The sequence below is a fragment of the Dasypus novemcinctus genome, chromosome 8 (assembly GCF_030445035.2).
Source record: "Dasypus novemcinctus isolate mDasNov1 chromosome 8, mDasNov1.1.hap2, whole genome shotgun sequence".
Taxonomy (NCBI): Eukaryota; Metazoa; Chordata; class Mammalia; order Cingulata; family Dasypodidae; genus Dasypus; species Dasypus novemcinctus.
This window is the reverse complement of record NC_080680.1, coordinates 80,174,824-80,198,375: the sequence shown is the minus strand read 5'-3', so window position 1 is coordinate 80,198,375 and position 23,552 is coordinate 80,174,824. Positions and strand designations below refer to the sequence as shown.

Sequence of the window (23,552 nt, the reverse complement as noted above, 5' to 3'; positions counted from 1 at the left end):
CCTAGTGTAGTGGCTGACACTCATTTGGTGAAAAATAAATTTGTTGAATGAATCAGTCTTTACTGATGATTACCACATTTTTCATTTGTCTTCAACTTCCTACTCTCCAAAGTATTCTGCTTCCCATATTTTCTGTTCATAATTAGATGCAGGAGAAATTGGTGTGTCTGCATTTTTATCAGCCCTTTCTCCTTTAGTTCTTTTGAAGGTGGGAGAAGCCTCCTTGGATGGGCGTTCCCGGACTTCCTATTTCTTGAACAAGGGCCTGTGCCCTTGGAATGGGCTCACTCCAGAAAGGAATCAGACAACTGCCCAATGATAGGAGGTAACGAAGGTGCAGTATGACCTTTAATCAGTCAACTCATTTCATTCTTTGCACTTTCTCTATCCCCCAAAAGGAAGCCTAACCGAAGTAACACATTCTGGATTACTTTTTCTAAATTTTGTATCAAGCAGTTTCATTCTGAAAAATGGCTTGGGTGTGATTACCACAGCTACCTTAACCTTGATTCAACCAAGGAAAGCATGGAATTGGTAGGGTAATCCTAACACTGTCACCAGTGCAATTTGCTTTGTCCACTAAAAAAGCTGCAAACAAAGATTGAATTATCTGCCTCAGCTCCTTTTTATACTACCTAACTCTTTTTTATTTTAAGGAGATACCAGGGATTGAACCCAGGGCCTCATACATGGGAAGCAGACACTCAACCGTTGAGTTACATCTGCTCCGTAATGACAGTTGGTTTTCTCGTTTGTTTTCAATCGGTACCAGGGATCGAATGCAGCACCTCACACATGGGAAAAAGGCACTCAACCACTTGAGTTACATCTGCTCCCCTGACTACCAATATTTAACTGGAGGCATTTGTAAATGGGACAAGAAAAGGAACACTTGCGTTCCTGGTGAACTTCCAAAGGTTGGAAAAGTATAAAAGATGAGAGGTTGCAATTACTCAAATTAGAATTTTCAGATGAGAAAACAGTGGAACATGTACTTGTAAATATAAAGCATTTACTTCTGCAAAATGTATTTTCTTTTCTTATCAGTTGTTTAGTAGGTTGGTGGGTTGGTAGACTGGTCAGTCTATTTATGTGACACATATAAAGTCACACACACACAGGTATACAATTTTCAGAGACATATATCTTTGACTGAGTTTGCCTACCTCCATTTTGTCCATCATTATTTTGGCTTGCAAATGGCCACATTGCAGAATAGTACCAACTATAATTCCATGGGATTTCTGTAAAGGAAATAAATTCAAAATGAGAAGTTCTTATACTGTTACTGATTCATTCAAATATGTACTTCAGAAACTTGAAACTTGATCCATGAAATCCAAAATAATCTCCTCCTAAAATACACAGGCTAAATTTTAGAATTCATTAACGTATCTTCATCCTAAAATTATATTTTCATATAGGGAAAGAGAGTCTACTTACTGGCACCAAGTCTAAGTTGATGACTAAAATCTGTAGAAAGGGGAAACGGACTTTGGCCCAGTGGTTAGGGCGTCCGTCTACCATATGGGAGGTCCACGGTTCAAACCCCGGGCCTCCTTGACCCGTGTGGAGTGGGCCATGCGCAGCGCTGATGTGCGCAAGGAGTGCCGTGCCACGCAAGGGTGTACCCCGCGTGGGGGAGCCCCACGCGCAAGGAGTGCGCCCGTGAGGAAAGCCACCCAGCGTGAAAAGAAAGAGCAGCCTGCCCAGGAATGGCGCCGCCCACACTTCCCGTGCCGCTGAAGACAACAGAAGCCGACAAAGAAACAAGACACAGCAAATAGACACCAAGAACAGACAACCAGGGGAGGGGGGGAATTAAATAAATAAATAAATCTTAAAAAAAAAAAAAAATCTGTAGAAAGGGAAGCAAACTTGGCTCAATGGATAGAACATCTGTCTACCACATGGGAAGTCCGCGATTCAAACCCTGGGCCTCCTTGACCCATGTGGAGCTGGCCCATGTGCAGTACTGATGTGCACAAGGAGTGCCCTGCCACGCAGGGGTGTCTCCCGCACAGGGGAGCCCCATGTGCAAGGAGTGTACCCCATAAGGAGAGCCACCCAGTGCAAAAGAAAGTGTAGCCTGCCCAAGAATGGAACTACACACATGGAGAGCTGACCCAACAAGATGACACAACAAAAAGAAACACAGATTCCCAGTGCCGCTGATAAGGATAGAAGCGGTCACAGAAGAACACACAACGAATGGACACAGAGAGCAGGCAAATGGGGGAGGTGGGGGGAAGGGGAGAGAAATAAATAAATACATCTTTTAAAAATAAATAAATAGAATCTGTAGAAAGACTATCTGTAAGTTGGAAACAGGTGGAAGAAATTCTTGGGTGATCTTTTAGTGCACTACTGGTCTTACATTTTTAAATTTTCTATTGAATAGACTATTTTATAACTGTAGGAAGGAAGAATTTAACTTGTAGATTATTATCCAATAGAGGTGCAAATATTTTGTCTGGTTAAAAAAAACAAAACCCAAAGGTTATTATGTATTGCATTGTGGAACATTAATTAGTTTTGTAGGTAATCCAGAAATTATATCCTAATGTTCCTTTATTAATTGCCCAAAAAGCTCCTTAAGTTTCATTTGATCTTAACATCTTGCTGGCTCTCTCATTAATTAATAATTAAATAAAATCTTTAAAACCTGTTTATTTTATATTTCTAAGAGAGCCATGCTTTATAACCTTTCAAAAATAGCAAATCCCATGAGTTTGCTACATAGAAAAACCTTTCCATTCTTCCCTTCTTTCTCTCCATCCTTATCCCAGTTCAGCAACTTTGAGAGGGTAGCCCCATAAGCATTACAGCTTGGGATGCAAAATGGTTATAAGACAATCAGAAGCCAGCGAGGGGCCCGAGTAATGACTGTTTCAGCTGAAACTAGGTGCTCGCCCAATCTTATAATACTCTCTGCACGTGCGCACACACACACACGTTACATAGCAGCCAAGTGGAAAATACATTCATTAAACTCAGAGCAGGAGTGGAAGAGTGTGAGAGAAGGGAGGAAGAAGTCGAGTGTGGGAGGGAAAAGATGGAATAAAAAAGCCAGAGAACTCAGTTTTATTTCAAATTCTCCTGCTAATTAATGACAATGTGATTTTAGGCAAATTGTTAACAACTTCTTGCAACCATTTTCTTAATCAAAATCAGAATGATTTTTTTAAGAAACAGGAAGTAAATTAGGCAGATACAAGATAGGGAAAGGCTTGTTAAGGAATAAATTTGCCAGAGAGAGGTTTAGCGGTAATTATGCATTACAACCTAGGTACATCATTGGTCATTATTGGGGAGCTGAGATAGTTGTAAAAGGATTAAATTAAGTAATGTATGAAAATGTCTGACATAGTGCTTGGCCCAAAGTAGGCAATCGATAAATGGCAATGTCTTAAAATTTTAATATATCTGCCCTCCAGATTGGTAAAAATGTTAAAAGTCTAATGATATTGGGTTAGAAAGTGAAATCATCAAAATACATAGACTGTTGATATGCATAAAATATACATAAACTGTACAACCACTCTGGAAAACAATTAGGGCTTATCTAGCAAAGTTGATGAAGTGTTTACCTTATAAACCAGCAAGTCCATTTTTATATATGAGATCTTATAATATGTCATATACAAGTAGGCTTGTAGCAACACTGTCCATAGTAGCAAACCTGGAAACCAACCAAATGGCTATTAACAGTAGACCAGAGAAGTAACTTGTGGTATGTTCAACAATGGAAAGTGTAAATGAGTGTAAATGAGTGAACTATAGCTACACACATCAACACTGATAAATCTCAGGAAATATAATACTTAGGGAAATACTAACTGCAGAAGAATACATAAAGTTAAAAAGTATGCAGAACTATATTAAAAGGGGTACATATCTTCAAGATTAAAACCATAAATAAAAAGCAAGGGAATGAAAAATATAAAATTCAAGATAAAGGTTGGGGAAAAGAAGGTTGACATGAAGGAGAAAGCATATGGAGAGCTTTAAACTACACCTGCGTTCATGTTATTATTATTCTTTACAATTTACACATTTGCTATAAGTTTAATATTTATTCAAAATACAATAAAAACAACTGAAAAAATTGAAGTGAATATACCAACTACAAGAAATACTCTTCCTATTTATTAAAAAAAGTACTTTTTCAATAACCTTTATGGAAAGAATAGGCCCAATTTGGATCACTACATCTTTAAAAAGCCTTTAATTTTTAAAGTTTAAACTTACAGAAGAGTTGTAAAAACAGTACAGAGAGTGTCTGTGTATTTATCACCCACCTACCTTGTATGTTAACAACTTCCATAACCACAGAACAATTAACAAACTAAGAAATTAATCTTTTTTTTTTTAAAGATTTATTTATTTATTTAATTCCCCCCCTCCCCCGGTTGTCTGTTCTCTGTGTCTATTTGCTGCGTCTTGTTTCTTAGTCCGCTTCTGTTGTCGTCAGCCGCACAGGAAGTGTGGGCGGCGCCATTCCTGGGCAGGCTGCACTTTCTTTCACGCTGGGCGGCTCTCCTTGCGGGGCGCACTCCTTGTGCATGGGGCTCCCCTATGTGGGGGACACCCCTGTGTGGCAGGGCACTCCTTGTGCACATCAGCACTGCGCATGGCCAGCTCCACACGGGTCAAGGAGGCCTGGGGTTTGAACCGCGGACCTCCCATGTGGTAGACGGATGCCCTAACCACTGGGCCAAGTCCGTTTCCCAAGAAATTAATCTTGGTACAATATTATTAACTGAAGTGCAGAATTTTTATTTGTGTTTTACCAGTTCTTTCCATTAATGTCCTTTTTCCATTCCAGGACCCATTCCAGGATCCCACATTGCATTTAGTTGTCTTATCTCCTTGTTTCCTCCAACCTGTGACTGTTCCTCATTCTTTCCCTGTTTTTCATAACCTTGACACTTTTGAAGGATACCAGTCAACTGTTTTGTAAAATGTCCTTCAATTTGTGTTTGTCTAATGTGCCCTTTTTGGTACTTCATATCAGGGGATATAGGAAGGTTAAACTCCTGGTGAGTTCACGCAGATTACTTCGCTAAGATGATATTTGCCTCGAGTGTCCACTGTAAACTTACTATTTTTCCCCTTGTAATTATTAAATATTTGAGGGAAGGGTCAACACATTTTAAAAAGGATGTTCAAAAACAGTGCAATCATAAAAGAGGCACTAAAGAGAAGTCAAGGAATAGAACTAGCCTCTATAAAATGCAGTTTAAAGCTCTTTCATTTAGAATGAGAATCCAAAGTTAGAAATAACAGGTCCCATGGTGAGTTATTATTCTCCAAGCTGTTTGATCTTGGGCTGAATTGAAAACCTTAGTAATGAAGACAATCCTCACTGAAACTTGAGGGTGGGGTATAGGGAACTGATCTACTGATCTACTAGCCTATAGTCTTCCAATTGGCATCACACTGTAACCAAATTCAAGTTCCCCCAAGCCACCACTATAATGCTGTGCTGCCAGCAATCCATCCCATTATATTTACATAAGAGCTACGCTTTCCCAAAACTGTTGTGTAAAATCATGAAAGCTTCCAGACTACTTCATCCAGGTTCTCTGAGTTGGCTATGCATAAATCCTAAGTTACTCCAGAAATCAAGGCTCCCCTACTCCCACTTCCACCTCATGAATCTCAGCAAGGCTAGTAAAAGTTTTCTTTTTATAATGCAACAGAAGTACATATACAAAAAAAAAAAAAAAAGAGGCAAGTCTTATTCTGAAATGCTTTTAAAAGGGCATTCCGAAACCTGCCAGCTCTCCAATACTAAATGTCTCTTCTTATAGTCCCTGCCTTCTCCCTTCATTTCAACCACAACTTCTGACAGGAAAAAGCTCTTTTTTTTTTTTTAACCTAGGATATTTATAACCTAGGAACTTTAAAACTCTGGGAGGGGTGGGAAGATGTTGAAACATCTACTAGTCTATAATACGATTTAGATGCCGTTTTAGTCAGCCAAAAGGCTACTGATGCAAAATACCAGAAATTGGTTGGTTTTTATAAAGGGTATTTATTTGGGGTAGAAGCCCACCTTTACCAGGAAGCATAAGTTACTTCCCTCACCAAATCTGTTGCCATTTGTTGGAGTAAGATGCCTGCCTACATCTACCAAAGGTTCAGGCTTTCTGGGTTCCTCTCTTCCTAGGGCTCATTTCTCTCCGGGCTCAGGTGCTGTACTCCCTCCACAAGGCCAGCTGTAGACTGTCAGACAAATGGCTGGTCTCTTTTTCCCCCGGCCTATGCTGTGTCCAGTTGAGCCTTCTCTCCTTCCTCACATATCTGCTTCTCTATGTGTTTACCTCCCAGGCTCCAGGATCAAAACTCCTACTCTTTTCTGCTGGGTAGTTTTTCTCTGTCCACCAAGGGGGTGGGGACTCAACATCCTACTGATGTGGCCCAATCAAAGCCGTAATCATTATTTAATCAAGTAAAAGTGAAACCTTTGAATTCAACATAATCTAATATGCCCAGAAGGACAGACCATTTTACAACATAATCCAATATCTATTTTTGGAAATCATAAACCGTATCAAACTGCTACAGTTGCTTAGACCTCCTTAAGTTTCTTACTTCTGATTCTGGGCTTTGGGGAACTTGCCAGATTCCTTTGTTGTGGTCCTCCCCCCATTTCCTCTAGATAAGGAAAATGAAATGAATCTCAAAGCCTTCATTCACAACCTGCTTCTTTCAAACGTCTTCACAGACCCCCTAGTAACTTTCCAATTACCTTGGCTTTGGTTTCAAGTGTTTTAAAGCAAAGAGAAGATAAACATAAAATAATATTCAAATACAAAATGGAGATGAAAGGAAACTGCAAACACTACCTTTTTCCATTTTCAAACTCAGAGTCTTCCTCAGGACTTATCTACTTACAGGTTTTGTAAAGTAACTGCGTGCTGCAAAACTCTTTTCCATCTAGAACTTCGATATGATTCTGTACAAACACTGGAGTCCACACAATCTCTGTCTGGTGCTTGTAATTTCACTCTATCACAAAAATACGCTCCTTAGTAGGTGACATAACATCAATGCTTTTAAAAGATGGTTTATTTTCCCTTTTCTTTTGGTCGATAAAATAATTCAGTGTTTACTAAGCTAGTCTTAACTCTTTTGCACATAGTAGGTAAACAAATGTTGGCTGACTGGAATTAAACAAATTTTATTGGTTTCAAAATTGGAGGCAAGGCTGATATAAAGGAAAGAGCACTGATAGGGAATTTGGAAACTGGTTCTTAGCTGGATTTCTAAATCACTTGAATGTAAAGCAAAACTCTCTCAGCTTTCTACCATTTCTCAACTATAACAAAGGGCCAACACTTGCCAATTACTTTTCTCACTCAAGAAAACCATAAAAAGCAGTGGTTTTCAAATGATGTTATGTGGAGCAGGAGGTTTCTCAGGCCTGAAATGGAGTTAGAAATGAAGGGAACAAGGAAGAGGAAAAGGAGGACACTTCCTCTCCCTCAACTGGAATAACCGCTTTTATGTGGAATTTTCCATAGATTTTCAAACGAAAAAGTAGTTTCTGCTGTGAAAAACAAAATTCGAAATTTTTCTCACAAGTACTTAGAAATTCAAGGGCTAAGAATATTTTTTTATCAAAAATTATTTTTTATAGTCTGTGAGATTTGACAGTTTGCAGAGCATTTTATTTGTTATTTGGGGTGATGTGGGCTCTGGGTGGGAGGCTGTTCGTGGCTTTGTGTCCTGACTTGTGCGTGTGGGACAGTGAGAGGTTGTAGACCTGCCCTTGGTGACCATGGCAACAACTGCAGTCCGGGGAGGCAATTTAGCAATGCAAACTCTGTATACATACAAGTCAGTCCAAGGAAACTGATGGTGGTGATGCCGAAGCTTAAGGGACCTTGGACTTGGCCTCGAATGGGGAATATAATATAGCCTGTGCATAAATTCAAAATCATCTAATTCTGTATCCAAGTGTGCCTAGTCTCTAGGAATCCAGTTAAGTGATATGGGCTTTGAATGTTCAGAAAGGATGTAAGACTGAATATGTATTCAAAGTTGCACCCAGACGAAATGTGGGCAAGATGCTAATTCAAGCTCACCTGAAATGTGGGCGATATGTTAATTCAAAACCTATCTGGTACTCAGGCAAACCCTTAACTAACAAAGAAAGTAGTTTTCTTTCATAAAAGCACCATTTGTCTTCCCACCCTGTATAAAAGGAACTTGAAAACTTTGTTCCAGGCTCAGGTTTGAAACAGAAAGCTTCCGAGTCTAGCCAGCCATCAATAAATCATTTTTCCCTTCTCAAAATCATTCCTGAGTCCTGGCCTTTCTATACGCAAATAATAGAACCTCTCTCGACTTCTACAACAGGGGCTGATAGCAAAGTCCTGCATTGTGAGTCAGTAAGGAAAGTAGGCTGAACTATATTGCTTAGCAGGTTTTGTGGCAAACTGCAGAAGACTTTGACTTTTAAAATTCTGTTTCAGTAGGGAACAAACCATTTTCCCAACATTGTCAGTGTCATAACTGTAATCTGGGCAGCAGCAGATGATCAAAGAGAACCAAGCACCCAGAAATTAAAAAAAAAAAAAAAAGGATTTAAGCAAAAGATGGTCAAGACATCTATGTCAAGTACTTTGAAAAAGGCAAGGATCAGACAGGTAAGCAGTTGGCAGGCAGTGGAGATTAAGGCAAAAGGACCAGATGAAGGCGCAGAACTTCAGTCCGTGGAAAAACTCCTGTCTCAGCTGGGTCTTTAACACTGCCCAGCAATCTTTCCATGTTTCCCTTGCCAGTGCCTTCACCCTTCTCCACAAGAGACTTCAAACCTTCACTACTCTCCTCTAGCCTCCACCTTCATAGAACGATGACCTTGAAGATGAACTTACATCCTATTTTGCTGAAAATTTTAAGGCCATTTAGTCAAGAATTCCATCATTTCTAGTCTTTTTTCCTCCCAATACTGTTCAATACTTAAGAACATGTCTGCATTCATACTTATCCTTTCCATCACAGTGGAGAGCTAATCTCTCCACATCTGTGCTCAGAATCTGGCACTTATGCTTCCTCAGAGAACTTGCTTCATCATCAGAGAACTTGCTTCATCACCTATCTCTCCTTTGCTCAGTATCTTTATTTTTTTTTCCCTCTCTATATTTTTAACATCTCCTGCCACATAGGTTCCTTTCTATGACTATGCTTGAATTTTTTTCTTTTTAAAAGCAATGTGACCCTACTGATTATCCACAGTGTAACCACTTTGTGAAAATTAATTGAACTGTGTATACTTATGATTTGTACACTTTTCTGTATGTTGAACTTTGATAAGTTTTGTTTTTAAAAATTTCTCATTGGCTACCATCCCTGCTCTGTCTTTTCCTATACTCTCAAACTTCTTTTAAAGTTGTCTAACCGCTCTCTCAATCTGTTTGCTTATTTTCACTCACTCACAGACTTCTGCTCCTCCACTGAGAATGCTCTTGCCACTTATTAAATCCAGTGACACTTTTCAATGCTTATCTTACTTGACTTTTGTACAAACCCTGTGGCAAAACTTTTATCTGCAGTAACAAGGAAAGTAGAAAATACACTGAATAAACTGGGTGATCTACTAAGGTTGATTTTCAAGCAGAATGTTGAAGGTGCCACCTAAATTTTTCTTGCTGCTTTCAGTAAAATGTGAGAGGAGGGAGGTAAGTTAAAGGAAGGGTTATTAAACAAAACAGAACTTGCTAGCTTTGAAAATCCCCAGTGGCAAACAAAGCTAAAATTAAAGCATTGTTCCTGCGCAAAGATCAAATTCAACATACTGGTTGTAAAATCCTGTGTTAAGAGCTCAAAAAGATCTAAGGTGGCACCTCAGAGAACTGTTACATCAAATGATAGTGCTTCTAAGAAGCTTAAGGGTGTTGCCCCTTATCATGCTTAGCAGAAGTCCAAGGTAGAGAGGAGCTTTTCTCAAAAGACTTATATATGTGGCTTTTCTCCTGGTGGAATAAATCCTAATAAGAGTTACAGGAGACCCACAAAGTTTTAAAGAGAATTGCACTAGCAGAAAATCCACAGCTTGGACTAAAATGGAGTGATAGGACAAAATAAAAGCAGTCTCTGAACTCCCAAACTTATATAGACAGGAAACAGGCAGAAAAAACTATACAGCTTTTTTGGATAATTCCCATGCATGTGTTGGTTGGTGAGGGGTTAGGCTGAGCTTTGTGTTAAGAGGAGATTCTGTTCTTTGGCTCTCTCCCCTCCGGAATTACTCCGCTTTCTCTTCAATCTGCCCCAGCTACTTTCTCTGGTCAGAATAGAGTGGGATTTCTATAAAAATTTTAACCAGGGTAAAACTAGGGTAACTGCAGGTCACCCTCAGAGCAAAGCCATGAAAAAATGTTTGTGGGGGGATCTCACCCTGTGCTGTTTGCTTCTCCAAGTTTTGACTCCTTTCCACAGAGTGCCTGCTCAGGCTAACTCTACAGAATCCACAGGTGGTTTGTTTTTAAATTTTGTATAGAGCAGGAGGAATGGGCTGGATGGGGCTTACACTGCCATGGAAGAACCTAAACTTGTTTTGATGTCTCTCTGTCTTTCTTTGTCTGACTGCCTCTCTCTCTATCTTATCTTATTGATTGGTTATGATGGCCAGGATGATATTAAATGGTATTGATGACAGAAATAATTTTATTTTATTTCTGACTTTAATAGGAAATGTACCTGTTTCACTTTTTAAGTTTGCTCTTGGCTTATAATAAAAAAACAAGTTTGAAACACAATTCATCTAGAGGATGAGTATTTTTAACTGTTATTTATTGATCTGTGCAATCAAGTTTGAAAACTGGTACAGCATAGATGATTTTTCTAAGAAAATGTGATTTCACAAAACTGATCCCTAAAGAGACAGACAATGTAAACCTTTAAGTTACAATAGGAAAATATGTGAATGTTTTCAAAGAATTACTCCCTTATCAAGCACCAGGCCAAAGACTTTCTCAGATAAATTTTACCAAACCTTTAAGGGAACATATAATGCCAGTGTTTCCAAATTATTTTTATAAAGCCAGCATAATATTGATAACCAAATATAACAAGAAATAACACTACAGACCAATTTCACTTACGTCAATTAATGCATGAAGCCCCAAAGTAAAATATGTGGGACTTATCAGTAATGCAAGAAAAGTTCAATATTAGAAAAAGGATTAATATAAGACATCATAGTAAAAGATCAAATTAGAAAAGTCATGATCATCATCATTGATACTAACAAGAAATTTGTTTTCAATTTCACTTCTACTCTTATTCTAAAAGGGATAGATGGACACTTCCTTAGCAATATGATCTATAGCCAAGATTCTGCTTCATGTTTAATGATGAAAGATTAGAAACATTTCCATTAAAACCAAGAACAAGAAAGTATCTCTCTTATAATAAGCAATATTTAAAATTATTCTGGAACTACAGCCAAAGTAATTAGAGAAATGACAGATAAAAATTGGAAAGGGGAAAGCAACAGTATTAGTATTTACAAATGATATAATTTCATACTTGGAAAACACAAGATAATCTACTAGCAAAACTTGTAAATAATAAGACAACTAAGTAGGGCGACGAGTATAAAATTAATATATAAAAATCAAAAGCTGTAAGTGAAAGAAGCCAATTTGAAAAGGCTACATACTGTTTGATTCCAATTACACGACCTTCTAGAAAAAGCAAAACTATAGAAATGGTAAAAAGATCAAGGATTGTAGGGGTTTAGGGGGAGTCAAGGAGGAAAGAATAGGTGGAGCATAGTGCAGAAAAACTACTCTCTCTGATACTGTAATGGTGGATACATGACATTATACATTTGTCAAAATCCATAGAACTCTACCATACAAAGAGCTAACCCTAATATGAACTATGGATTTTAGTTAATAATAATGTATCAATACTGGTCATCAAGTATAAAACTGTACCATGTTAATGCAATATGTTACTAATAAGGGAAATAGTGTGTGCTTGTGTGAGGGGTGAATAAGGGTGAGACATGGGAACTCTCTGCATTGTCTGCTAGATCATTCTGTAAACTTAAAACTCATCTTAAAAAGCCTACTAATTAAAAAAAGTAACAACAAAAAATCAAAAGTTGTATTACAGATAGCTAATAAGTTAGAAAACACAATGAAAGAAAATATCCTAATCATAAGAGGAAAAACAACAAAAAAGACAGAACATAAAGGAACAAACAATGCAGAAGACTTATACAGAGAAAACATAAAACAAGACCTTGATTTTAAAAAAACCCTATACTGCTCTTGGATAGGAATATTCAGTGTCATAAAGATGTCAGTTTCATATACATCAATCTATTTATTTGTGGTGACTTGTCAATATAAATACCAGGAGAATTTTTAAAAAATTAAACAAGTTTATTCTGAAATTCACATGGGAAAATAAACATGCTAGAAGAACGAAGAGACAAGCAAAGAAATGTGGGGTAACTATTCTTACCAGATTATAAATTATAAAAAATTATATATGTATTTTAAAGTTATAATAATTAAAACAGTTTGAGACTTGCATAGAATTACTGACAAATGATGGAACAGAACAGAGAATTCAGAAGGAGAACTTGATACATATAAGAATTTTATAATAAAGGTGGCATTTCAAATTAGTGGGGAAAACCAGTTGTGTTTTTTTTTTTTAAAAAAAAAACGGTTTTAGGATTAGCAGCTAATCCTTCGGAGAAAGCAAAGCTCGATCCATATTCCTCACTCCCAAATACATTCAAGATGATACAAATTCTTAATTTTTAAAAGAAACAATAAAACCTGTAGAAGAAAAATGGAAAAAATGTTTTACAGTCTGGGTGGACAGACAATGTTTCTGGCTTACTAAAATCTATTTCCCTTTCTTTATTGTTAATGGAACCCTGAGTTTGATCAGATGATAATGGTTTGAGCCAGTCAGAGGATTCCTGTTCTCTGCTTTCCCAGTATCCTTTGCAACCCACTTTTGGTCAATGATATCTAAGTAGAAGTGTGCTAAGCGGGTTTCTGGGAAAACTTTTCTTTCCTGATAAAGAGCGAAAGGTACACCTAGCACTCCTCCTTCCTGCGTCCTGCTGTGAAAGTGGTTGTGATGGCTAAAGATGCAGTAGCCATCTTGTAACCATGAGGCAACAAGCATGAGATCAAAAGCCTAAATACTAGGATGGTAGTACAGAAAAACAGCAAGAGCCAGGGTCCCTGGCAATACTGTTAAACAGTTAAATAAATGCTAGCAACTACTAACCTTCAAACTTCTTGATATGTGATCATAAAGTAAACTCTTATTTGTTGTGCTATTTGGGGCAAAAAATACAGCTAAAGCAAATTATGGACTATAGGGAATAGTAATATATTAATATTCTTCCATCAATATTAAAAAAAAAAAAAGAACTATGAAAAGTGAAAGAAACCAGACACCAAAGTACTACATATTGTTTGACTCCATCGATGCAAAATATAAATACAGATAAATTTATAATACAGATAAATTTACAGAAATAGATTAGCAGTTATGTATGGCGGGGGAAGGATAGAAGAATTGAGTGGTGACTACTAAGGGGTAGGGGAGTTTCTTTTTGGAGTAATGAAAATGCTCAGGTGTTGACTGCAGTGATGAATGTACAACTGTGATTGCACTGGTTTGTGAATATGTTTTAATAAAATTGATTAAAAAATATTTCTGTTTGTTTAAGTCACTTTTGAGTTTTCTATTACTGTAGGCAAATATATTTCTAATTGATACACCAGTAGTGGAGAAAGTCCTCTCTAAACAAGACACAAAGCACTAAATCATAAAAGAAAAAGAATTACAAATTTGATTTCACTGAAATTTATAATTTCTAAATGAAAAAATACCATAAACAAAGTCAAAAGACAAAGGAAAAAATGAGAGAACTATTTGTGACATATATGACACAGAACCACTAATATCCATAATACGTAGTCTTACAAATCTAGAAAGGGAAGCAGACTTGGCCCAATGGATAGGGTGTCCACCTACCACATGGGAGGTCTGTGATTCAAATCCTGGGCCTCCTTGACCCGTGTGGAGCTGGCCCTTGTGCAGCGCTGATGCGTGCAAGGAGTGCTGTGCCATGCAGGGGTGTCCCCTGCGTAGGGCAGCCCACGTGCAAGGAGTGCGCCCCAAAAAGGAGAGCGGCCCAGTGGGAAAGAAAGTGCAGCCTGCCCAAGAATGGCGCTGCACACACAGAGAGCTGACACAACGAGATGATGCAACAAAAAAAGAAACACAGATTCCCGGTGCCGCTGATAAGGATATAAGTGGTCACAGAAGAACACACAGCAAATGGACACAGAGAGCAGACAACTGGGGTGGGGGTAGGGAGGAAGAGGAGAGAAATAAATAAAAAAAAAATCTAAAAAAAAAACGAAAAAAAACTACAAAATAAGCAACCCCATTTTTTAAATAACAAAGCACATAAGCAGTTACATAAAAATACCAAAACCTTCCTTGTTTTTTAAAGATGTGGAAGCATATTACTGTGTACAAGCCATCATCTTTAATTTATTTCATATTATATCACTGCCATTCTTACTCACAAAATGACTATTGTTTTAAAATATATATGATGTTTTATTTAATGCATGGTTTAATACCAAAGAAATATCATTATCCTATTGGTTTATTTTGTTTGTATTTAGTTATTCATAGTTATTAATTTTTATTCCATAAGCATTTTTTTTTTTTTTTTTAAAGATTTATTTATTTATTTAATTTCCCCCCCTCCCCTGGTTGTCTGTTCTTGGTGTCTATTTGCTGCGTCTTGTTTCTTTGTCCGCTTCTGTTGTCGTCAGCGTCACGGGAAGTGTGGGCGGCGCCATTCCTGGGCAGGCTGCTCTTTCTTTTCACGCTGGGCGGCTCTCCTCACGGGCGCACTCCTTGCGCGTGGGGCTCCCCTACGCGGGGGACACCCTTGCGTGGCACGGCACTCCTTGCGCGCATCAGCACTGCGCATGGCCAGCTCCACACGGGTCAAGGAGGCCCGGGGTTTGAACCGCGGACCTCCCATATGGTAGACGGACGCCCTAACCACTGGGCCAAAGTCTGTTTCCCAGCATTTATTTTTAAAATATAAAATATATCATACAGAGAATTATTCATGCATCCATGTACATATCATCTAAATTTAACACATTTTAATATTTTGCCATTTGCTTCACATCTTCTTTTAAAGAATTAAAAAATATTATGGATACATTTGTATACATATATCATACCCCTCCCAAATCTGCATTCCCTTCTGTAGCAGTTTGATATTATTTAGGAATTCCAAAAAAGAGATTTGATTATGTTTGTAAACTGGTCTGTTCCTCTGGGCATGATACCCTTTGATTGTATTAGATTCAGTTGAGATGTCTTTAACTAAATTATGCTAAGATTAGGGCCTTGATTCGACCACATCATTAGGGACTCATTTTGAGTCCCCTGCCCACTTTGTGGACTATATAAAGTGGGCACACAGGAGTAAATACACAGAAAAAGATACACAGGAATAGAGAGAACTCCATAGACATGGGCAGAGGAGAGAACTTGATCCTGGGGTGCCTGGGTGAGATGAGCCATTCACCTGATAGTTTGCAGCTGAAGAGACCAGAGGCCTGAGCACCTAAGACGGCCCAGAAAAAAGTGCGCCCTCCAGCCTGCAGCTGAGATTGGAAGAAGCTAGGCCTATGGAGCCTTAAGATGAAAGAGGAGGGAAGCGGACTTGGCCCAGTGGATAGGGCGTCCGCCTACCACATGGGAGGTCCGCGGTTCAAACCCTGGGCCTCCTTGGCCTGTGTGGAGCTGGCCCACGCGCAGTGCTGATGCGCGCAAGGACTGCCCTGCCACGCAGGGGTGTTCCCCGTTTAGGGTGAGCCCCATGTGCAAGGAGTGCGCCCTGTAAGGAGAGCCGCCCAGCGTGAAAGAAAGTGCAGCCTGCCCAGGAATGGTGCTGCACACATAGAGAGCTGACACAACAAGATGACCCAACAAAAAGAAACAGATTCCCGGTGCCGCTAATAAGGATAGAAGTGGTCACAGAAAAACACACAGCGAATGGACAGAGAGAGCAGACAACTGGGGGGAGGGGGAAGAAATAAATAAAAAATAAAAATCTTTAAAAACAAAACAAAAAGAATAGGGTGTTTATATATATATATAAAAGGATTAAAAAAAAAAAACGAAAGAGGAAGGCTGAACCCTCGCAGACATTGCCTGCCTTCTTGCTCCAACATGTGGCAACAGAACTTGGTGAGGAAGTATCTCTTGTAGTACCTTAAGTTGGACTCTTTAGGGTTTTGTAACTGTAAGATTTTACTCCCAAATAATACCCTTTATAAAAGTCTACAGGAAAGCGGACTTGGCCCAGTGATTAGGGTGTCCACCTACCACATGGGAGGTCCATGGTTCAAACCCCGGGCCTCCTTGACCCTTGTGGAGTTGGCCCACGCACAGTGCTGAAGTGCACAAGGAGTGCCGTGCCACGCAGGGGTGTCGGCCACGTAGGGGAGCCCCACGCGCAAGGAGTGCACTCCGTAAGGAGAGCTGCCCAGCGTGAAAGAAAGTGCAGCCTGCCCAGGAATGGCACCGCACAAACGGAGAGCTGACACAACAAGATGACACAACAAAAAGAAACACAGATTCCCAGTGCGGCTGATAAGGACAGAAGCAGTCACAGAAGAACACACAACGAATGGACACAGAGAGCAGAGAACTGGGAGAGGCAGGGGGAAAGGGAGAGAAATAAATATATAAATAAATCTTCAAAAAAAAAAAGTCTACAGATTTCTGGTACTTTGCATCAGCATCCCTTTGGCTAACTAATGTACCTTCTTTATGCCCAGAAGTTATCATACTGAAGGTAGTTTTATCCTCAATGTCATTTTTTAAAAACGTTTACTGTATATGTATTGTCCATAAATAACACACACTGAATATTATGGATTGTACCTAAAGTAAGTTTGTATAGTACATTATATTTTTGCAAAAAGAGGGTTTTGGGCATAAACCTCACTTAATTGTCATACCTTTTATTTTTAAGGTGTTGCTAAATTCTAACTGCTCATATTTTTAGAGACCCCCCTCTTTTTTTGCATCAAGTGTTTTAAGAGATTAGTCTGCAGCTATCTTTGCAGATGTCAGTGTCAATATTATGCTGCTTTGTTAAAATAATTTGGAAGAGCTGGCATTATCTATTCCCTTAAAGGTTTAGTAAAAATTTATCTGAAGAACCCTCTGGCCCTGGTGGGTTTCTTCTTTTGGAGGGGGGGATAGAGAGGGAGAGCTCTTTGACAGCATTTTCACTCACACACACACACACACACACACACGCACACATATACAGGTATGTCAGAGAATATGCAACAAGATGTTAAACTGGAAATTTCAGCTGAGGCACCAAAAAACCAAAGTGAGTTGTGAGACAAACTGACTTGCACACATTTCATAATAAATGTATGAGGACTGTGTGACTGACTCTTAAGCCCTTCACTTACATCAAGAGTATGAAAGAGTGGGAAATAAGAAGGTTAAAGAAATTTATTTGGAGAGAATTGTTAGTATGCTATGAATTCCATCTTCCCATAAAGGTGAAGGGTAGGATGGTGTCTGCCCCTTACTCAGGCCTAGTGAGAGGGACTTCAGCGAGGCCACTGATGAGCTTTACAACTTGGGGAGAGAGGGAGTACAATGATCTGAAATCCAAAAGGCAGGAAATAGGCTGGCTAGCTTTTACAATGGCAAGAATAAAGGAAAGATGGGAGTACTGGGTGACTGCACTCTCCAGAACAAAGGAAGTACGATGTGGATAAGATGTTGAGCAAGCATAGGTGAGCCAGCTGGGCTATCTACCCAGCTGGGCTATCTACCCAATAGGATCACCCAAAGGGGAGAGCAGGCTTCAGCCCAGAGAAGCCGAGGTATTACCAGACCTAGAAGCAGCAGTAAAGGTCATCAGTGACCTGGAGGCAGCTATCATCCTCATCAAAGGAACTGCCAAAAAGAAAAAGTCAGCTTTAAATAGTAGACATGTCCAGAAAGTACTAAGACAGTTTACAACCCTGTTTGTCAAGTAAGAATTCTCCTCCTCCTGGGTGGGCTCCAACTCCAGAGATCAGCTACTTCAGATAACAAGCCAGTAAAGGAAGGAAGGAGGAAGGAAGATGGCAGCAGGCCTCTGCTGGGGGAGAGTAGCTACAACTTTGAACATAGCTGGTAGTGTTGATTAGTACATGGTATTAATATTTTAAGTGTCTTGAGACTATATCTTGTGATACAAAATGACCATATGATTTTTCTTTTTAATTACCTAAAATGAGCAAGAAGGAATGGGACCAGCCTTTTATCAGTGGCAGGGGAAAAACCACCACTTCCAATGGGCAGTTTTAAAGAAACAGGAGACAAAAATAAAGTTGATTTTACGATCAGTCCCTACGGCTTCTGTTTATTCAATGTTCTACTTACAGTCACGTTTAGAAGAATTGAAAACAAGCTAGTAACAGTAGTTGCCTCTGGGTAGAGTGACTATGTAATTGAGAGGCAGGACACCAGGCATAGAAGGGAGATATAATTTTTACTCACTACTCTTTCAGGTTACTTGTAGTTAGTAAAACCCTGTGTGTGAATAATTTTTTTTTCAAAAAAAAAATCTTAAAAAATGAGTTTTTAATTTTATCAATGTTCCGTCAACAAGTCCCAGTCAATCAGTGTATTCTTGGCCTTGAGATGTTCCCAGGCTCCCCCAAGGACTCAGCTTACTCAAGGCCTTTAAACTTTGCCCCACAGGTCATAGAGAAAGACCCCAGAAAATCTACCATAGTTCCTAACTCCTTCCCAATTCACATTACATTCACCTTTCTGGCTTTCTCCATTCATCACCTTAGGATTCCACAATGCTAACCGTTTGGAAGATTCTCTTGTTTTGTTGCCATCAAATAATTGCTGTCTACAGCAACCAACTACAGATGTGTGTATATATATATATATATATATATATAAAAACTCACTGTTTATACAAAGTGTGAAGACTGAGACTTTCTGTAAACAATATTCGGTTCAAGGACAGAGATACAATAGGAAGGGATCCTTTCCTAGTACTCAGAATGAGAACCTGATTTTGTCTTCCATCTCCAGGTTTGTCTCTCTCCTCACTTAACCTTGACTGGCCCTCTTATTCCTTTTGCATGGAGGGGCTGTGAAGGAAAAGGATGGAAAATGCATCCACTCTGGCCCTAGCTACCAATCTCATTGTAATTAAATTAAGTAATTCATTCATTTAGATCTGAACTACTATACAATTATTCATATTGTAAGCAAAGACTAATAAGCCTATGAACCTTTCTAAAAACCCCTTACGGCCACGAGAACCTCCAATCCACTCTGAAAATTCAATTAAAAAGCAAAACAAGAGTGATCACTAGATAGAGCCATGAAACTTCCAAACAAATCAATTCCAAGACTTTTTTTGTTAAAACTGGTACTTTCCAAATATATTTCTAATGAAATAAATTTATATCTAGACCCTCATTCTACATTTTCAGGTTATTTACCAAGGGTATAGGAAAAATTTGTTAATAGTTGAAGACATTGCCTAACAAAAAATTGCCATTAGGGTGGATTCCATCTGGCTTCCAAACGGACTTGCTGAACTGTAATTTTGAAGAAAGGAAATGTGATGAATTTCTTTTGATTTGTTTTCAGGGGCAAGACCATTTGGAAGAAGGCAGAATATTTTTGCTCCATCCAGGGTAAAATCTTTTATTTGAACTTGAGCAATCCTTTTTATATATGGGCAGAAGAGAGTCATGAAGTAGATCCTATGTGTCTTCTTTCAATGTTATAAGGTGATAACAAGCTTGTATTATTCAGAATTTTAAAGATTTTCAAACTGTTAATGGAAGTTTGGTATCTATGGTTTGGTGTTTTAAGAATGACTCTAACCCATGGGAGTTATGGTCATGGCCGATGGGGTTAATTACCAGGGCAGATGGCCCCTCTTTGGAAATGGTGTTTATGTGTGATGAATCTGGACTCAGATGGGATCTCCCTTCATAAGACTTTCATGCTAATGTGCTGGAGGTGCAGTTAATGTTGGGGTTTAAGATATATTTAGGGGATTTGAATCTCTGGACTGACAATGTGATAGCCAGATCCTGAGCCTCAACAGACTCCAGCACCTACAATCTGATTTATTGGACTTACCACACTCAGCTAAGATGGAGGTGAAGAAGGACAACCACCACACCATGGAGCCTAGAGTGATTACAACTGAAAATGGGAGGATTGCATCCAGCATCCAGGTGGAATCTGACCCTCCTCTTGACATAGAGGTGCAATGGACACAACCAATCCAATGTCCACATAGAAGAGGTGGCATTGGATTGGGAAAAGTGGACATAATGGACAAAGGGTATGGGGAAAGGCAGGAAGAGATGAGAGGTGGAGGCGTCTTCGGGACATGGAGCTGCCCTGGATGGTGCTTCAGAGGTAATCACCGGACATTGTAAATCCTCACAGGGCCCACTTGATGGAATAGAGGAGAGTATGGGCCATGATGTGAACCAATGTATATGAGGTGCAGAGGTGCCCAAAGATGTACTTACCAAATCCAATGGATGTGTCATGATGATGGGAACGAGTGTTGTTGGGGGGGGGGAGAGGGGGGGTGGGGGGGTGGGGTTGAATGGGACCTCACATATATATTTTTAATGTAATATTATTACAAAGTCAATAAAAAATAAAAAAATTAAAAAAAAAAAAAAAGAATGACTCTAAATGGAATCCTCAAAGAATCTTTTCAACAATAAGATTACACAATGATTTACCCTCAACCATGGAATACCTTTAATTTTTCTATTTACTTTCTGTAACAGTTTGATATAGTTATGAATTCCAAAAATAGATACTGGATTATGTTTGTAAACTGGTCTGCACCTGGGCATGATTAAATTATGATTAGGGATTTTACTGGGCCACATCCCCTTTCCCTTAGTGGGTGGGGACTCACAGATAAAAGACATGGCAAAGAACAGAGTTGGAGATTTTGAAGTTGGAGTTTTGCTGTTGGAGGTTTGATGCTGTAGTCTTGAGCTGGAGCCCTGGGAAATAAGCACACAGAGGAACTTGGCTGTGAAGAAAGAAGAAAGCCCTGGGAAGAGAAGAACCCTGAGACCAGAAAGAAGCAAGCCCCTGGAAGAGAGGAATCCAGGAAGCCTGAATCCTGACAGACACAGCAGCCATCTTGCTCCAACATGTGCCTAAAGACTTTGGTGAGGGAAGTAACTTAAGCTTTATGGCCTGGTAACTGTACGTTTCTCCCCAAATGAATAGCTTTTGTGAAAGCCAACAGATTTCTGGTACTTTTCATTAGCACCCCTTTGGCTGACTAATACAGAATTTGGTACCAAGGAGTGGGGAAGTGCTTTTGCAATTACAAAAATGCTGGAATGGTTTTGTAAATGGGTAAGGGGTATTTTTTGGAAGAACTGTGAAATGCTTGATGGAAGAAGCCTAGATTGCTTTGAAGAGACTGTTGATAGCAATATGGATGCTAAAGAGACTTTTTATGATGCCTTAGAAGTAAATGATCAAACTATTATTGAAAACTTGAGGAAAGGCAATTCATGTTTTAAAGTTGCAGAGAACTTAGCAAGGTTAACTCCTGATGTTTTATGGAAGGTAGAATTTGAAAATGGCGAGCCTGGGCATTTAGCTGAAGAAATTTCCAAAGTAAACCTGGAGAATACAACTTGGCTTCTCCTTGTAGGTTATCATAAAATGCTAGATGAGAGAAATAGGCTGAGGACTGAACTGTTGGGCACAAAGAAAACAGAAACTGATTCCAGAAATTCCAAGCCTCTGGAAATCGAGTCCCCAGAAGAAAGTGCCCCATTTGAGGATGTAACTAAACTTGGAACTTGTAAATCAGAATTAATGAGGCAGTTAAGTTGGAAAAACTTGTGGAAAGTCTTACTGTCTGATGGCTTGGACCCCTGCTTCCTGTATACTAAACCAAAAGACTTTTTTTTTTTAAGATTTATTTCTCTCCCCTCCCTCTTTCCTCCCCGCCCCCCCCCCCCCATCTGCTCTCCGTGTCCATATGCTGTGTGTACTTCTGTATCCACTTGAATTCTTGACAGCAGTACCAGGAATCTGTGTCTCTTTTTTGTTGTGTCATCTTGCTGTGTCAGTTCTTCATGTGTGTGGCGCGACTCCTGGGCAGGCTATGTTTTTTTTTGCGTGGGGTGGCTCTCCTTAGGGGGCACACTTCTTGAATGTGGGGCTCCCCTATGTGGGGGACACCCCTGCATGGCACTACACTCCTTGCACACATCAGCACTGCGCATGGGCCAGCTCACCACACGGGTCAGGAGGCCCTGGGTTTGAACCTTGGACCTCCCATGTGATAGGCAGATGCTCTATCAGTTGAGCCAATTTTGCTTCCCCCAAAAGACTTTTTGAGAGCACTATACGAACAAAACCGCTGTCCGCCTGTAGTAAAAGGGACATGGAAAGGACAGATTGAAGGAGAAATGACTTCAAGAGAAAAACAATGGAAGCTGAGATGTGGAATTAAGACATTACCTTGGGCCAAGAGAGGAACCCCACCCAAGTATATAGAGAGGGTGAGTTTGCCCCAGCAGTTGAAGATGGTGGATGTTCCCACCCAATGTTCTGGGAGAGTTTTGCTGCTCCAGGGTACAGAGAGGGTGGAGTACATTCTTCAAGGATTAGGGAGATTGAGGTCAATGCCCCACAGGTCTGAGAGGGGTGGACCTGTCCTCCAAAGGTTAGGGAAGGCCAGGTGGTCAACTTGTTGCTCTGAGAGAGTTGAGCCTGTATACCAAAGGTTAGGAGGAATGTTGTCCTCACATCACTGTACTAGGGGGGTTAAGACTCTAACCCAAAGATTGAGTAAGGTGTGGCAATCACCCCAGCATTCTTGGAGGGAGAGGTCTGGAGCTTGGTGGAGAGTCAGATGCTTGATGAGGGTGGAACCAAGAATATGGCTGTTGGGCAAGCCTGTGGAAAGGGTGGGCTCCCATAAGGCCCTAAGGAGAAGAAACCATCATTTTAAGAATAACTCTCAGACTGAAATCGAATGAAGGATGCCCTGCAGGTTTACTGAACTGTAGAGGACCCATGACTCATGTTTCCCTCCCAATTTCTCCTTATTGTAATGAAAATATTTATCCTTTGTCCATTTGTGTACTGGAAACAGATAAATTGTTTTGTAAGTTTTAGAGGCCTGTAGCAGATGAGATTTTGCTCCAAGACAAACCACATTTCTTTAAATTGATTTTGATATGATTTAGTACTTGCATTGTTGCTGATTTAAGGTTTATTTCAATATTGTAATGTCTTTTTGGAATTCTGAGGGTGGAGTGTAGCAGTTTGACATAGTTATGAATTCCAAAAATAGATACTGGATTATGTTTGTAATCTGGTCTATTACTGGGCATGATTGAGTTATGATTAGGGCTTTGAGTGGGCCAAGTCATTAGGGCTTTGGTGGGTGG

The 23,552-nt window shown here is 39.5% G+C and overlaps 1 protein-coding gene across 2 annotated transcripts in view; it reads right to left on the bottom strand.

The window, feature by feature from the left end:
• LOC101438270 (phospholipid-transporting ATPase FetA-like) overlaps positions 1-23,552 on the bottom strand; it is a 216,293-nt gene that overhangs the window by 151,586 nt on the left and 41,155 nt on the right. For both annotated transcript variants that reach the window (XR_011649425.1, XM_058302050.1), the window contains exon 3: positions 1,167-1,244. Coding sequence is in view for 1 of the 2 variants with exons in the window: in XM_058302050.1 (XP_058158033.1) it covers positions 1,167-1,244 (78 nt within the window). In the remaining variant the exon portion in view is untranslated. The remainder of the gene's footprint in view (positions 1-1,166; positions 1,245-23,552) is intronic.